At 47.2% G+C, this 15,015-nt stretch overlaps 1 protein-coding gene across 5 annotated transcripts in view; it reads right to left on the reverse strand.

The window, feature by feature from the left end:
* Positions 1–15,015, reverse strand: part of HEG1 (heart development protein with EGF like domains 1) — an 89,650-nt gene that overhangs the window by 23,219 nt on the left and 51,416 nt on the right. For 4 of the 5 annotated variants that reach the window (XM_030942319.1, XM_010354814.2, XM_030942322.1 and 1 more), the window contains 5 exons: positions 13,380–13,438; positions 12,981–13,141; positions 8,506–8,640; positions 1,417–1,459; positions 1,249–1,286 (listed from right to left, as the gene is read on the reverse strand). In XM_030942319.1, the coding sequence (XP_030798179.1) occupies positions 1,249–1,286; positions 1,417–1,459; positions 8,506–8,640; positions 12,981–13,141; positions 13,380–13,438 (436 nt within the window). Of the gene's footprint in view, positions 1–1,248; positions 1,287–1,416; positions 1,460–8,505; positions 8,641–8,666; positions 9,381–12,980; positions 13,142–13,379; positions 13,439–15,015 lie in introns of those variants that run through there. The other variant, XM_030942325.1, reaches the window with a different exon arrangement.

Raw genomic sequence — 15,015 nt, forward strand, 5'->3', positions numbered from 1 at the left:
TCTAATGTATCAATATAAGAAAATGTCAGTGCAAGCAATCTTAAATGAATCACAGTTGCTTTTCTCCAAGAACTGGATTAGGTGCAAAACACACCATGCTCACAGTCCCCACCAACACTCTTGGCTACTTGGAGTTCCACCCTCTACTTCCACTTGGAGCAGAGAGGATTCCTAAGTGTGTCTCTAGCATGCCTGGGGGGACTATGCTGGAAATCTCTAAGCTGCACCCCCACATTCTCCTCCGTACAGTCTGTTCTCAATGCAGCCCAAATTGCTTTCCTTGATCAAACTGCTTTCCTGCTCTAAGACTTTTGCCCTGCCTGACAGTTATTGGTTAGTCTACACTCCTCAGCCTGGTGATCTCAACGCCAACAGTTCAGACCCCATATACTTTGCCAACCCAAATCCTCTACTTTCTGCCTTCCTATCTTCCTATCCTCCAGCCACGTCCACTTACACACTGTCCCCAGAACACCAAGGGCCCATGGCTGCCTCAAGACCTTTGTCTAAGTTGCTCCCTCTGCCTGGGATGTCCTCCCCCCATACCCGCCAGTTTAACTCTTTCCAACTGTTCCTCTAATTCCACGCCCTCCAAGAAGTACTGTTGACTGTCCTCCCATTCTTTCTGTGTAGGGATGGGGCACAGTCCCTGCCTCCCCATCCCACACCCCATGTCTGGTTATCACAGTAACACTCAGCACACAGCAGGGCTATTTAGGAGTGAGTGTTTCTCTCCCTGCCCAGACCTTGAGCCCCTAAACAGCACCAGTCAAATCCTTCTCTCTCTCTTTTTTTTTTTTTCTGGTGGTTGTTGTTTTTTAAATGAAGTCTCGCTCTGTCGTCCAGGCTGAAGTGTCATGGCGTGATCTCGGCTCACTGCAACCTCCGCCTCAAAGGTTCAAGTGATTCTCTCACCTCAGTTTCCCAAGTAGCTAGGATTACAGGTACGTGCCATCACACCCAGCTAATTTTTTATTTTTACTAGAGATGGGGTTTCAACATGTTGGCCAAAATGGTCTCTAACTCCTGGCCTTAAGTGATCCTCCTGCCTCCGTCTTCCAAAGTGCTGGGATTACAGGCATGAGCCACAATGCCCAGCCTTTCTCTTTGTTGCCCCCATGCCATCGGCACAGAATCTAAGAAGACAGTGGGTATGAACTGAGGGAAGTGGGAGGAGACTGACACCTGTGCACTAACAACAGGGCCAGGCCCCTGCCCACGCATAATGGTCCACTTTTGTACACTTACGGTTTCCACAGTTGAGACCACCAAGGCCAAATGGGCAACTGCAAGCCAAGAAAGAAAAAAGGGTAAGAATTAGTTTCAAATCTCAAAAGAAATAAGTGAGGCAATTTACCTAAATAACTTCTAGATAAGATTTGTAACAAAACGAGACTAAATGAACTTTGAGCCTACCTCATGCAGGTTTCATTTTCAAGCCTATATCCATCTTCACATGCTGAAAAAGAAAAGGAAAATGCATGAGTGTGTCTGTTTACCTCTCCCAAACTCCCAGTTAATTAAATGCCAGCCACCCTAAAGTCCACAAGATTATTCTAGTACCAGAAGCCTGCAAATTGCTTTGGAATGATCCTCATTTAAATACTGTTGCCAGCGCAACTTTTTTTTTTTTTGAGACACAATCTCACTCTGTCGCCCAGGCTGGAGTGGGGTGGTGCCATCTTGGCTCACCGCAACCTCCACCTCCTGGATTCAAGGGATTCTCCAGGCTCAGCCTCCCAAGTAGCTGGGATTACCAGCATGTGCCATCATGCCCAGCTAATTTTTGTATTTTTAGTAGAGATGGGGTTTCACCCTGTTGCTCAGGCTTGTCTCGAACTCCTGAGTTCGAAGTGATCTGCCCGCCTCTGCCTCCCAAAGTGCTGGGATTACAGGCTTGAGTCACTGTGCCTGGCTTCAAATCTTAAACTTATCATGAAACTTTTCTTAACCTCTTTGTGGCTCTCAATCTCCAGCTATAAAAAGTATTTTATTGGAGGTGATTAAGTGAAATTAAGGCATTCAAATGGCTTAGTACAGGTCTGGTACACAGTAACCACTAAATCAATGTTTTGTAGTTGTAATTATTATTTTTTGAGATGGAGTCTTGTTTTGTCACCCAGGCTGGAGTGCAGTGGCACCATCTTGGCTCACTGCAACTTCCACCTCCTGGGTTCAAGCGATTCTCCTGCTTCAGCCTCCCAAGTAGCTGGGAATACAGGGGCCCACCATGAAGCCTGGCTTATTTTTGTATTTTTAGGAGAGATGAGGTTTCGCCATGTTGGCCAGGCTGCTCAAACTCCTGACCTCAGATGATCTGCCCACCTCCACCTCCCAAAGTACTAGGATTAAAGGCGTGAGCCACCGTGTCAGGCATGTAGTTGTAATTATTATATGACCAATGCAATTCATTTAGAAGTTCTCTATAGCTGAAGAATGTCCCCTGGGGAACCTCCTTCCATCGCAAAAACATATGGCTCACCTTCTTAATGTAAATCAAACCTGTAACCTGATAACGGCCCTGCTGACACCCTTCCATGAGAAGGGGGGAGCTGTGGGTGACATCTTCTGGGGCACAGTTCTGGTGTGTGCCCAGGTTTTCATAACAGAATGCTCACCCTGTAGTCTGTGTAGGGGATTTTGGACATATCTAGATGTGTGTTAATCGGCACCTTGCCCAAGAACAGAATTTTGAGCCCTTGGGTGGTGCGGCTCCTGGAACACCACTTCACTGAAGCAGTTGTGGCCCGGCCATTTCCCTGGATCAGCGCTTCCTGAATTTCTGTGATCACAGAACATTTTCAACACAACGATAAGATGACAGAACACCATGAGCTATGATGCATGCTTGAATGAAAGCAGACAATGAAAAACGGCCTCACAGACAAATTCTCTGCTGCAAGGAATGATAAAAATGTGATTCAGGGTTAATGTATGGGATACATCACATAAAAGATCCTGAATAAGAAAAGGTACAGAGTGGTAGAGCTGCAATACTTGATGGGATAGCAGACATGCTAATGGTGGGTTAGGGGGGCCAGCAGCATGCATGGCTAGGGGGTGAGAAGGGACAGGGGACTGGTGAGAGGGGCCCTGTGGGCTGGGTCCAGCATCCTTGTGCATGATAACTTTCCTCATGATGATGTGTTGAATGTTCTTCCTCCTCCTACTTTCTTTTTTTTTGAGACGGAGTCTCACTCTGTCGCCCAGGCTGGAGTGCAGTGGTGCGATCTCCGCTCACTGCAAGCTCTGTCGCCTCCCGAGTTCACGCCATTCTCCTGCCTTAGCCTCCCAAGAAGCTGGGACTACAGGTGCCCACCACCACGCCCGGCTAATTTTTTTTTTGTATTTTTAGTAGAGACGGGGTTTCACCGTGTTTGCCAGGATGGTCTCGATCTCCTGACCTCGTGATCCGCCTGCCTCGGCCTCCCAAAGGGCTGGGATTACAGGCATGAGCCACCGCGCCTGGCTCCTCCTCCTACTTTCTTAATGTTAGCAGCTGAACATCTCTGGCACCTGCTTTATTGTTACAGACTTTCTATTAACATATCACTAGAGGGTTGTGGAATACAGTTTCAAAAACAAAATCAATTGTAATATGTCTCACGGAAGATATTAGAGAGCTGTGCACCTGGACTGCACTGTTTTGGCCCCACAGAATCACTTTTCTGAGCTACAATCTCTTGTATTAAAAGCCTTTTTGTTACAAGCAGCAGCCATGGGAAAGTCCCTGTGGTATTTATTTGGGGATGTCATGGACTGCTTTGCTACAATACCACTCAGTAACCTCTTGATGAGGATGCCCCAGAGAAATTTCTCTTGGCCCCATTGTTTTAAAAGACAGGGATGCTCCTGAACAGCTGTTCTTTATTTTAGGGACCCTGACTCTTTTCAAAGTCATGTTTCTCTTTTTGCCTCAGTGTCCGGGAACCTCAGCACTTAAGTGAGGGGCCTTCTTTTACCAAGCGTGCAGGACCCTGCTGTGTCTCATTCTGCATATTCACTTTCCTTCTGGCTTCAACAAAACAGTCCGTTAATTTCCCTTTCAACCTGATTTACCTTTTACATATTTTTCAATCTTATTTTATCAAATCAATTTGCACTAGGTGCTTTCACTTTATGCCATGGGTAGAGCATAATTGCATCCCGTTTAGGGAAGGAGTAAGGAGGCCCCATCTCCCAATCTTTGATACCTGAGTTCTCGGCTGGCCTCACATAGGTGGGGTCTTCTCTAAGGAGGCAGCTGAGTGCTCCTGCCTCTCCCGTGTCCGGTGGCCCTCCTCCTGTGTGTGCCTCTGCCTCCTGCTGCAGCAGGTCGTGGGAGTGGGGGAAGCTGCCCTGGATGATCTGTGGATGGCTAAGGCTGCAGGGCAGCCACTGGGGATTGCTTACTTCTTAGTGACTCTTCCCCACCCATCTCGGCACTGAGGCAGGCTGACGTCACACCAGCCTGTTCTATTTTGAACACTTCTTCCTGGAAATGTTTTTACATCCAATCTCCCCACCCAACATTAGATTTCATCTGCTGGGTGGAGGCGGTCCACTCCATGGCTGTCATCCAGCCAGATGTAAGGTCCATCTGTTGTCCTGCCGCAAGCTGATGGGTTGGGCTGTTTTCATTTTGTTTCAGAAGTGACCTGGTTCCCTGATGTCATGATATTTCTCTATTTCAAATGGGCTCATTCCGTCATTCATCAGTGGTTGAGTGCTACTATGCCATGGAGCTGTTCTGGGGAAACTTGTCAGTGAGGTGCTACTGTGCTCCTTAGGACCCAGCTTCTCATCTCACTCACCCTAGAGCAGCAGTCCCCACATTTTTGGCACCAGTGACCAGTTTCATGGAAAACAATTTTTCCATGGACCAGCAAGGTAGCGGTCTCGGGGAGATGGTCTAGGAATGAAGCTGTTCCACCTCAGATCATCAGGCATTAGATTCTCATAAGGACCACGTAACCTAGATCCCTCACGTGTGCAGTTCACAATAGGGTCCATACTTCTATGAGAATCTAATGCCACCGCTGATGTGACATGAGGTGGAGCTCAGCTGTGCAGCCCGGTTCCTAACTGCACCTCCTGCTGTGCAGCCTGGTTCCTAACACACCACAAACCGGTAGGGTTGGAGACTCCTGCCCCAGAGGTATTCTGACACAGAGCACTGAAGATGAAATGAATGTGGCAACGGCTAGTATATATTCACAAACTGGGCTTCCCTTATTGCCATAAGGCACAAGTGAATTCAAGTCTTCTGGACTTAAAAATAGAAGTAAGTAAATAGTGACATCTTTTTTTTTTTCTTTTTGAGATGGAGTCTCGCTCTGTCACCCAGGCTGGAGTGCAGTGGCGGGATCTCGGCTCACTGCAACCTCTGCCTCCTGGGTTGAAGCGATTCTTCTGCTTCAGACTCCTGAGTAGCTGGGACTACAGGCGTGTACCACCACACCCAGCTAATTTTTGTATTTTTAGTAGAGACAGGGGTTTTACCATATTGGCCAAGCTGGCCTCGAACTCCTGACCTCGTGATCCTCCCGCCTTGGCCTCCCAAAGTGCGGGGATTATAGGCATGAGCCACTGTGCCCAGCTGACAGTGGCATCTTAAAAACTCTTGAGTTCCCTTGCAGGAAATTATATCTAGCCATGCCCATCTTTTCCTATCTTATTTGCTGCCTTATCCATTCATCTATTCAACAGACATTTGCTGAGCCCTGCACTGTTCAGGACACGGTTCTGGCACCTAAGGCACTGGCAGTCTGATTAAAGAAAGAGACATGCAAACAGGTTGTGAGAATTCATTGCCAGGTGTGGTGGCCCACGCCTGTAATCCTAGCACTTTGGGAGGCTGAAGTGGGTGGATTGCTTGAGCCTAGGAGTCTGAGACCAGCCTCGGCAACATGGCAAAAGTCCATCTCTACAAAGAATACAAAAATTAGCTGGACATAGTGGCAAGGACCTGTAGTCCCACCTACTTGGGAGACTGAGGTGGGAGGATCACTGGAGCCCAGGAGGTCAAGGCAGCAGTGAGACCTGATTGTACCACTGCACTCCAGCTTGAGTGACAGAGCAAGGCTTTGTCTCTAAAAAGAAAAAAAAAAAAAAAAGAATTAATCATGATGCCTGCATGATGGAAGGAAGCTAAGAAACCTACGAGAGGGATTAAGAGGGGTCTACTTTGATTTTATAGGTAGCTTTGAAAGCCTGGTAAAGACATTTTCTGTGAGACACCGAACACATTGTGTGTGTGTGTGTGTGTGTGTGTGTGTATGTGTATGCGTGCACACGCAGCAGAGAACATAGAGACTTTCTAATGTATAGCTTGAACTGCAGTGATTTAGAGAACACACACTCCTCTATCCTCTATTTATACACGGGATTGAGCCTTGATTTGAGGTGTCAGTGCTCCAGCACTGATGGCCAGAAGATGTCACTGCTAACCCATCAGAATCCAGCCTAAAGGGCTGTGGCCCAAGAAGCTCCGGGATCCACTCATCAGAGGCCTGATGGTGCAAATACTGCCAAGAAAGGGCTTCACTGGGTCTCAGCAACAAGCCCAAAAGCAAACCAAGGTTTCCTTATGCTGCTTCTTGGGTCCTTACTTGGTCAACATAAGGTGGCTGGTGCCTGTGTCAGCACCCTCGGTAAATCTTTAACAGCTATTGTTAATGCTAGCCTGTAAGTGAAACGATTATAAAATTGCTGACTTGGAAACAGAGGAAGTGGCGCAGGCCAGCCAGAAGCAAAGGTGATAGGGCCATTGTTGAGACACTCTTCACAGGGAACACCACAGCACCATGCCCATCCTCTGCCTACCTTGTGTCATCCCCTGTCAGCAGCACAGCACCCAACACACATGGATGTTAGCCCAGCCCCCTTCCCACGTGAAGATAGGCTCAACTCCCCATTTCTTTTTTTTTTTTTTTGAGACAGATGTTGCCCAGGCTGCAGTGGTATAATGGCGTGATCTCGGCTCACTGCAACCTCTGCTCCACCGAGTCAAGAGATTATCCTGCCTCAGCCTCCCAAATAGCTGGGATTACAGGCATGCGCCATCACACCCAGCTAATTTTGTATTTTTCGTAGAGACGGGGTTTCTCCGTGTTGGTCAGGCTGATCTTGAACTCCTGACCTCAGGTGATCTGCCCACCTCAGCCTCCCAAAGTGCTGAGATTACAGGCATGAGTCACAGCTCCCGGTTCAACTCCCCATTTCTAAGAGGTGCAAGGAACCCTCTGCATTAAAGCAGATAAGATGGCATGAGGAAGCATCATCTCTTTGTAGCAATGTGGCAGTCTGGCATGGCATTGAGACATGCTGTGTGCTAGTCACACATCAGGACCTAGGCCCAACAAGAGTTGGCCCTCCCCTTCAAAACCCATCACAGGTCTCACCTGGAGAGCTAATGATGAGCACTTGAGAACTCTGTATCCAAACCTAACAAAGTCAGAGGGTCTGAACCTCAGGATAAGAGTGCTGCCCTGAAATATATTTTTATCTGTGACGAACAAGTCCTCCAATGGCAAGTCCTGATAGAGAAAACTGGCATGTCACCTCGCCCCAGTATGTGATTTTTATTAGATTCCAGTAACATCCATTGACATCTATCACCAACAAGGTGTTGATTGAGTTAGGCAAACTGGCCATCCACGATGGCCTTTATATCATTAGTTTTTCTGGTGATTGCAAGTTGCAGCAGCCTTTTTGTAAGTCAGGGTGCGTGGTGCTCTGGACCTGAATTAATTTTATTTTAAAGCAGTATTCTTGGACTACATTCTTTGAGCAGTTTTTCCCTCAAACTAAATGAATTTAAGTCTCACCTTAAAGGTTAGTAGAATAGATTTCTGCTCTCAAACACTGCATGAGACCCTTAAAACCAGAACTCATTAATTCAACAACAACCTGGACCAAATACAAGAGCAGATGCTGATGGCTTACAAAGGGCCTCTATATCCACTGCTTTCCTTAACTCTTAGAATAAATAGCCAATAGAGGATCAGCATACCCATTTCTCAGAAGAGGAAACTGAGGCTCAGAGAAACAAAGTAACTTGCCCAAGGGGATACACGATCAGGGAGGCAGAGTCAGGCTTTGACTGTGGCCTCAGCTGCCTCTGAAAGATATAAGCCTGACTCTATGCCTGTACTTCCACTTTAAAAGATTAGCAGACAATAGATAAAGCTTTGGGAATTAAAACAATAATTTTTCTAACTTCCTTTAAGTGGAAAAAAAAAGAAAAGGCACTGCTACCACAGGCATTCCATTCTCTCTTCCTTTGAATTTAATTGGCCAGACCAGCATGCACCAGTCAAAGATAATGCTATTATTCCAAGGAGATAATGTATTCAATCCTGCCACGAGCAAAATAACAAGAACCAGTTACCCTCAGTTTAGAATGGTCACGCCTAAGCAGAGAGAGAGAGAGAGAGAGAGCAAGAGAGAGAGACAGAGAGAGAGACAGAGCACCAGGCAGAGTCCCAGGATGGGGCACAAAACCCCAGGCGAAGCTGTGTTTACCACGGCAGGAGTGGTCCATCTTGTTGAACTGAAAGTATCCCGACTTGCACTGGCACAGGGCAACGCCATCCAGGTCAGTGCAGATGGAGGTGTCTTTGTCACATTCGGGACTCTTCCGCTTACACAAGCTGCCCGCTGGAATGGAAAAACAAGACGATGAAACAAAACAAAACCTCCTCCACTTCAAACCTTAAAACCTCCTCCACTTCAAAGCTCATGCGTCTGCATGAACTTTCTATTTCAAGAGGCTGAGAACAGTTTTCCAAAAAGTCTCCACAGAGCAACACTCCTCTCAGGAGTCCATCTGCACTGCCTTCTGCCATTCCTTCTCTGATCAGCCGCAGGCTGTGTACCAGCCTTCGCCATTGAAAACACCCTCACAGCGTGCCACAGACCACCTGAAAAACCAAACTGGAATAAACAGGGCCCTGTTCCCTCCTCTGGTGCTCACTGCAAATACAACCCTTAATGACCTGGTATCTTCCAAAGGACTGCAGGGAAAGGATCAGCACAACCAGAAAATAAGGCCAAGTTCTTAGGAAGCCGAGACTCGGGCTAAGAACAGGAGTGCAGGCCAGACCTATCTCAAGTGGAAGTGCATGTCAGCTCTGTGTCTCTGCATGGCCTAAAAAGTGGCCCAGCACCACTCCCTGTGGCAGGGTGGCTTGCTGTCCTGACAGCGTGCTGCCTACATCACCCTGCCCACTGGTGAGGAGGAGGGGTCTGAAAGACAATCTACTTGCCCCGGGCTGCAGTGCAATTCTGTTTATCAGGCAGTCTGCCCCCACTCCACTGATGGGTTCTTGAGGCTTCTTCATCTCTGGGTCTTCAGTGCCTTGCACAGGGATTGGTTGGTACACAGTGGCAGCCTGTCACTGGCCAGGCAGAGAGAAACAGAGGCAGGCAGAGAAGGAGCCCATCTTTCAGGCTTGCTACAGTCATTCACTTTAGGGCCTTATTTATTTTATGGATGACAAAGAATCATTTCATTATTATCAGAAAGCATTTCCTATGGGGCATATGGCCCTCTGTGAAGTTGTCTACAGCAGACACAATAAGGGTGCATAGGCCTACTGTGTATATGGGGTACACAGAGAATGGAACAAAAATAGGAAACCAACTGGATAGTGGATAGTACCTTATTTACACCCATGTGCAGGGCAAGGCAAGCTAGATATTTGTTGTTGTTATTAGGGGGCAAGCTCAAGTTCAGAATGGGAAGAAAGATGCAAGAGGAAGGGCCATGTATCTATTGTGCAGGGAGGAATGGCTGCCAATTTTCTAGCCATGGTCTCCCATTTCCCACCCAAAGGAGGAAGCCAACCTATTCAGAAGCCAGGTACCCCTTTTAAAAGTGCAAAACTGCCCCTGCCCAGGCAGGTTTTGGTGACATGAGCTGCCACCCCACATGGGGTTCCTCACATCTGCCCCCTTTTGTGAGTCCTGAGAGCTCAGGGCCGGTGGACAGCCTGGTCACACGAGGTAAGCTTAGGACACAACTCCAGTTCTCAAAGCTGAATTTCCTGCCTTTATCAGTGGAAGCTGGCGTGCTCAATCAGAACCACATTTGTGTGTGTGATAGAATTTCCTTTGTTTATTGTAAAAAGTTTGTATTTAAGGGAGAAAAATTAAAAATGGAAAATCTCACCAGGCAAACACTGCAAAGCTGGCACCAGGGAGGTAATGAACTTCCACAATCCCTCATCTCAACTCTTTGAAGGCTTTGCCAGTCCTCAAGCCTTAATATAAACAAATTCCTCCAGGGCAGAAACCTGTCCAGGCTGACACTTGCCTTGTCCAGCGGCCAGCCAGAGTCGCCTGGCCTGATTAGATATTTTCTGGAAGCCAATGTTACGTTTTCCTTCTACCCTTCCCGTTAATCCAGCCCGTTGGCAAATCACTCTGCTGGAGCAACTGTACCCTGCACAGAAACAGATCTACGCAAAAGCATGGGACACAGGGCCCGCTTCTGCAGTGGAGGAGTCGCCACCCTACAAATTCTCAAAGAATATTCTACCATAAATCCATCCAATAGGACCACATAGAACCCCATTTTCATGTAAAGCCCGGCGATGTGACTTTGCTACATTCACAATTCCCATGGTCTTTCCTGGGCATAACATCCGCCACCACAGACAATGAGACTCTAAGTAAATCTAAAGCTGAGACATTCCATGGGGGATTTCCAAAGACTAAACCTCTGGAGACGACAAGGGCTACACTTCTTTGAAAGACAAGGAAGTGGATGTTTTATGAAGTGAAGACAGAAAATCCTCCTTTCCAATGGCAGTGTCCAGAGTAGCCCAGCACTGCCCTTATGCTGGAAACACCCAGCTATCAGAAGCTGTCAAGGCCACCTCTCTAGCACTCAGAAAGGTTAGCATGAGACCAGGCTGGTCTTGGCACAACCTGAAGAAGACCTGGGAGGAAAAACAGGGAAACAAGCCTGTTTTTTTCAGTCGATATGCATAGCTGTCTTTGTTCTCATGGGCTCTGAAAGGAGAAGTCAATAGGAACTGCAGCAAGGCAGCAAGGGTGAGAGGTACTTTCCCATAAACCATACACAAGCAGTTGGAAGAATGGGAGTCAGAGGGTGGGTAGGGCTGCCACGATCAGGCTCTTTCAAATCCAAATGACTGGCATTTGAATTGTAAAGGCAGGAATGCATTTATGGGGCACAAAAAGTAACCTGGTACAATGTTGATCACATAGAATGTACTCCATAAATATGTAGTGAACTGAAAGGTGACTCTCCTACTGCACTGGGGAGGACAGCTTGGTACCCTTGAATCCGTGGCAAGAGAAACAAAAAAGTAAAACCACAGAGTCTCAAAGTTTCGAGCATGATATAATGAGGCATGACCTTTCTTTTTTTTTTTTGAGACGGAGTCTCGCTCTGTCGCCCGGGCTGGAGTGCAGTGGCGGGATCTCAGCTCACTGCAAGCTCTGCCTCCCGGGTTCTCGCCATTCTCCTGCCTCAGCCTCCTGAGTAGCTGGGACTACAGGCGCTCGCCACCTCGCCCGGCTAGTTTTTTTTTTTGTATTTTTTAGTAGAGACGGGGTTTCACCGTGTTAGCCAGGATGGTCTCGATCTCCTGACCTCGTGATCCACCCGTCTCAGCCTCCCAAAGTGCTGGGATTACAGGCTTGAGCCACCGCGCCCGGCCGGGGCATGACCTTTCTACCTCACTCCCCCGTCAATAGTAACTTCAACTTCAGAGGTTTAGCTTTTTTTTTTTTTTTCAAATTAATAACTAGCCTTAAATGGGCCAAGCTCCAGCTCTTACCCTAGAATGAAGGGCTAACAATCTGGCTCCCAAGCTCTGTAATATACAGGCCCACTCCAGAAAGCTCTCTTGACCAGCAGTTACGGAACCCAGGCCCACTGGGAATGTCAATGTCATGGATCTACCAGCAGACTGTTACAATCTGATATCTTCTACTCATGTCCAGCATCTGGATGCCAGATGGGAGGTTTAGACTAGATTCTCCATCCTTTGCCAGCCCTACTTGTGTAGTAAAATGAGCTAACTTTGATCATATAGCATGTGGCAACAGGGACAAGACCCCTTTGCAAAGAAGTACTTTAGATTCCAGCTGAGTTTTCCTGTCCTGGAGGTGAAACTTCCCCTCCAAGACCCAAACTTCCCTTTTGAACTTGTCTCCAATTCTTTCTTCATTTGCCTCACACCAGAGGCACTATAGAAGCTTTTGACAAAACAGACAAAGCAAGAATGAGAAAAGGAAAATAATTGTTTATGGCGCCACTGTGGGCATTCTGGCCTCCATTCTTCTGGTCTCATTTCTGTGCATTTATAATGTGCAAACAAACACAAACAATGGGTAATAACGCACATGGGTTTGTTTTGTGTTTTTTTTTAAACCTAATAATGTATCACGATGAAGGTTTTGGTGGTGGTTGTTTATTTTGCTTTTTGAGGCAGGGTCTCACTCTGTGGCCAGGCTGGGGTGCAGCGGTGCAATCATAGCCTCGAACTCCTGGGCTTAAGGGCACCTCAGCCTCCCATAGTACTGGGATTACAGATGTGAGCCACTGCTTCTGGCCAGATGAAGGTTTTTTTGGATCATTGACAAGCATGTACATTCTATTTCCCCAAAGAGAGCTGGAACTTTTCAAGGGAAAAAGAGTGACTTCTGCTTTGTCACATCAGCTCCTATACCCCTCCCCTCCCACATCAACACTGGATAAAAGAAATAGAAGGAGCTGCATGCCAAGGACCAGGTGTCTTCAAGGCTTGTGTACAGGACTCTGGGTGTGTGTGTGCATGTGTTTGTACATGCATGCACACATAAAAGAAGATGCATGTGCACAAAGGTCTTTGACTTAACACCCATGCCAAAAATAGGCTCCGTGAGGGCCTTTCCTTGGTCTGAGCCCTGGATGCCTTGCATTTCCATCTTAGGTCTGTGCCTACCAATATGGGTAGGGTCCTCCCAGAGGGCTGCCCTCTTACCTCTGAAGATCCGCCTCTGAGATCCCAAGAGCTGGCAGACCTCGGCAGAGGACTTGCAGGAGTTGACGCATTTCTGCATCCTATCAGCCAGGTCAAACAGCGTCACATTGGAGGCCAGGGAAAAGGTTGTTTGCAGTGAGATCACCACCGCGCTGGACTCCCTATAGGCAAAGTTTGTGGGTTTTTAATAGCCCTGAAATGACACGTAGGTCCCAAGGCTTTTGGAAATGAGTGTCATCACCATTCTCCAGTGACGAAATGGGAAAGCATGAAGGTCAGTGACCTTGTCCCTGGGTTGCCCCATGGCTGGGTGAAAACAGCCCGGTTTTGTTGCTATCACCCATATTAGCCTTCCCTTTCTACAGACTAGTTCACAAGCAAATGTAATCTGTTACTTACCTAGAGGCGTGAACTGTAGATCGGATGTAACTAGGTAACGCTGAAAAACACATATTTAACTGAAAGGAAGAACAAGTCTGTCGTTAACTGTGAGTTAGACAAAAGCCTTAGACCTAGAACCAGTTTCCTATTTTCAGGATAAAACAGGCACTTTCCAGCCACCAAGTTATCAGCAGGCGGTTTTGCACAGAAGTGGTGTCCTTTTTTGTTCCCCTCTTAAATGCCTTTCTGTTGTTCCACGAGTACAAAGAGAAAGAGGCAGAGAGTAAATCAGTGGGGAAAATCTTGGCAGGAAATGATGTTCAGAATAGCACCCTTGGATGCAAAACATCTTCAAAGGAGCAGTTCTCTCCTAAGGCCCAGGGTTTCAAACAACTCAGAGGCAACTGTTTATTTGGACTTTGCATAGTGAACGAGCTCATTGGAAAGGCTCCTTTTAGCTACCCTAGCTCTGACAGGCCCTACATAGACGCCTTATAATCTACAATGAGTTGACCTAACTCAAAGACAAGTCTTCTTCAAAAAGGCTGTCCGTGAGAAATTACATTACGTGGGTCAAGAGCCCTTTTGTTGAGAGCAAATTAAGAGCTACTCTCCCTATGTTTGCCTTGTGCCCTTGGAGACAGTAGAAAATCCCTCTACAGCATGAAATATCAGGCCTGCTTCCCTGCTGCCCTGCACAATAGGAGCTATCGAGACTCCCTTCCCAGAGCGGAGGGTCTCAGTACTGGGCCCAGTGTAGGCCCACCTGTCTACATGCCACTCTACAGAAGATGGAGGCAAACATGGGACATTATCAAACCTTTTTGGCTTCCTATGACATCATTTTATAGCCTAATAGCAATGATTTATTATTGTTGTTTTATTATTAACCTGTTTTTCCAGGTTTGGTAAACAGAATAACATCTCGGGAAAGACCATTTGAGTGGCTTTCCCAGCCAATGATTCATTAATCTTCACTCTTTCTTAGGGACAGGTATGTCACATCACCAGTAAATTATACATTGACACTGGGCAAAAAATAGCAAGTCAAATAAGTCACTGAGCACCATGTAATGTGAAGGACTACCCTTCTGCATAGGGTTCTAAACCCTTAAACTATCTTAGCAGGAGATATCCACCTGCAGCACGACCAAGGGGCAGCTGCGGTGAAGGGACAAGGTGTAGGATCAGTAGACATAAAATTCTGCTGTGTAGTAAAGAATTTAACCTTGGCCCCAGGGAAGTCAGGCCTTTGCTCTTAGATCCTGGGAGGCCATCTCTAAGCCCTCGGAATGTGCTGTGTAATAAAAACTTCTTTGTTTACCTGGGGGTGCTGGGCCATGCCAGAGAGTCCAACAATGTGATTTATGGTGGGGTTGGGTAACATGGTATCAGCTCAACCTCTAGAGGGGCTAGAGATTGAGGTCAGCCACATGACAAAGCCCCAGTCAAGGCTCTGGAGAGCTTCCGTGGTTGGCAGTACTCCCTGCATACTGGACACACTGTTACCAGGAGGAGTTAACACTGTGCATGACTCCTCAGCGGGAGGACAGATGGAAGCTCTGTGTTTGGAACTCTCCCGGACTCTCTGCCCTCTCTGTCCTATGCATCTCTTTCCTTGGCTGATTTAAACCTGTTGACTTGCACTGTAATA

Source organism: Rhinopithecus roxellana, chromosome 1 (genome assembly GCF_007565055.1).
Source record: "Rhinopithecus roxellana isolate Shanxi Qingling chromosome 1, ASM756505v1, whole genome shotgun sequence".
Classification (NCBI taxonomy): Eukaryota; Metazoa; Chordata; class Mammalia; order Primates; family Cercopithecidae; genus Rhinopithecus; species Rhinopithecus roxellana.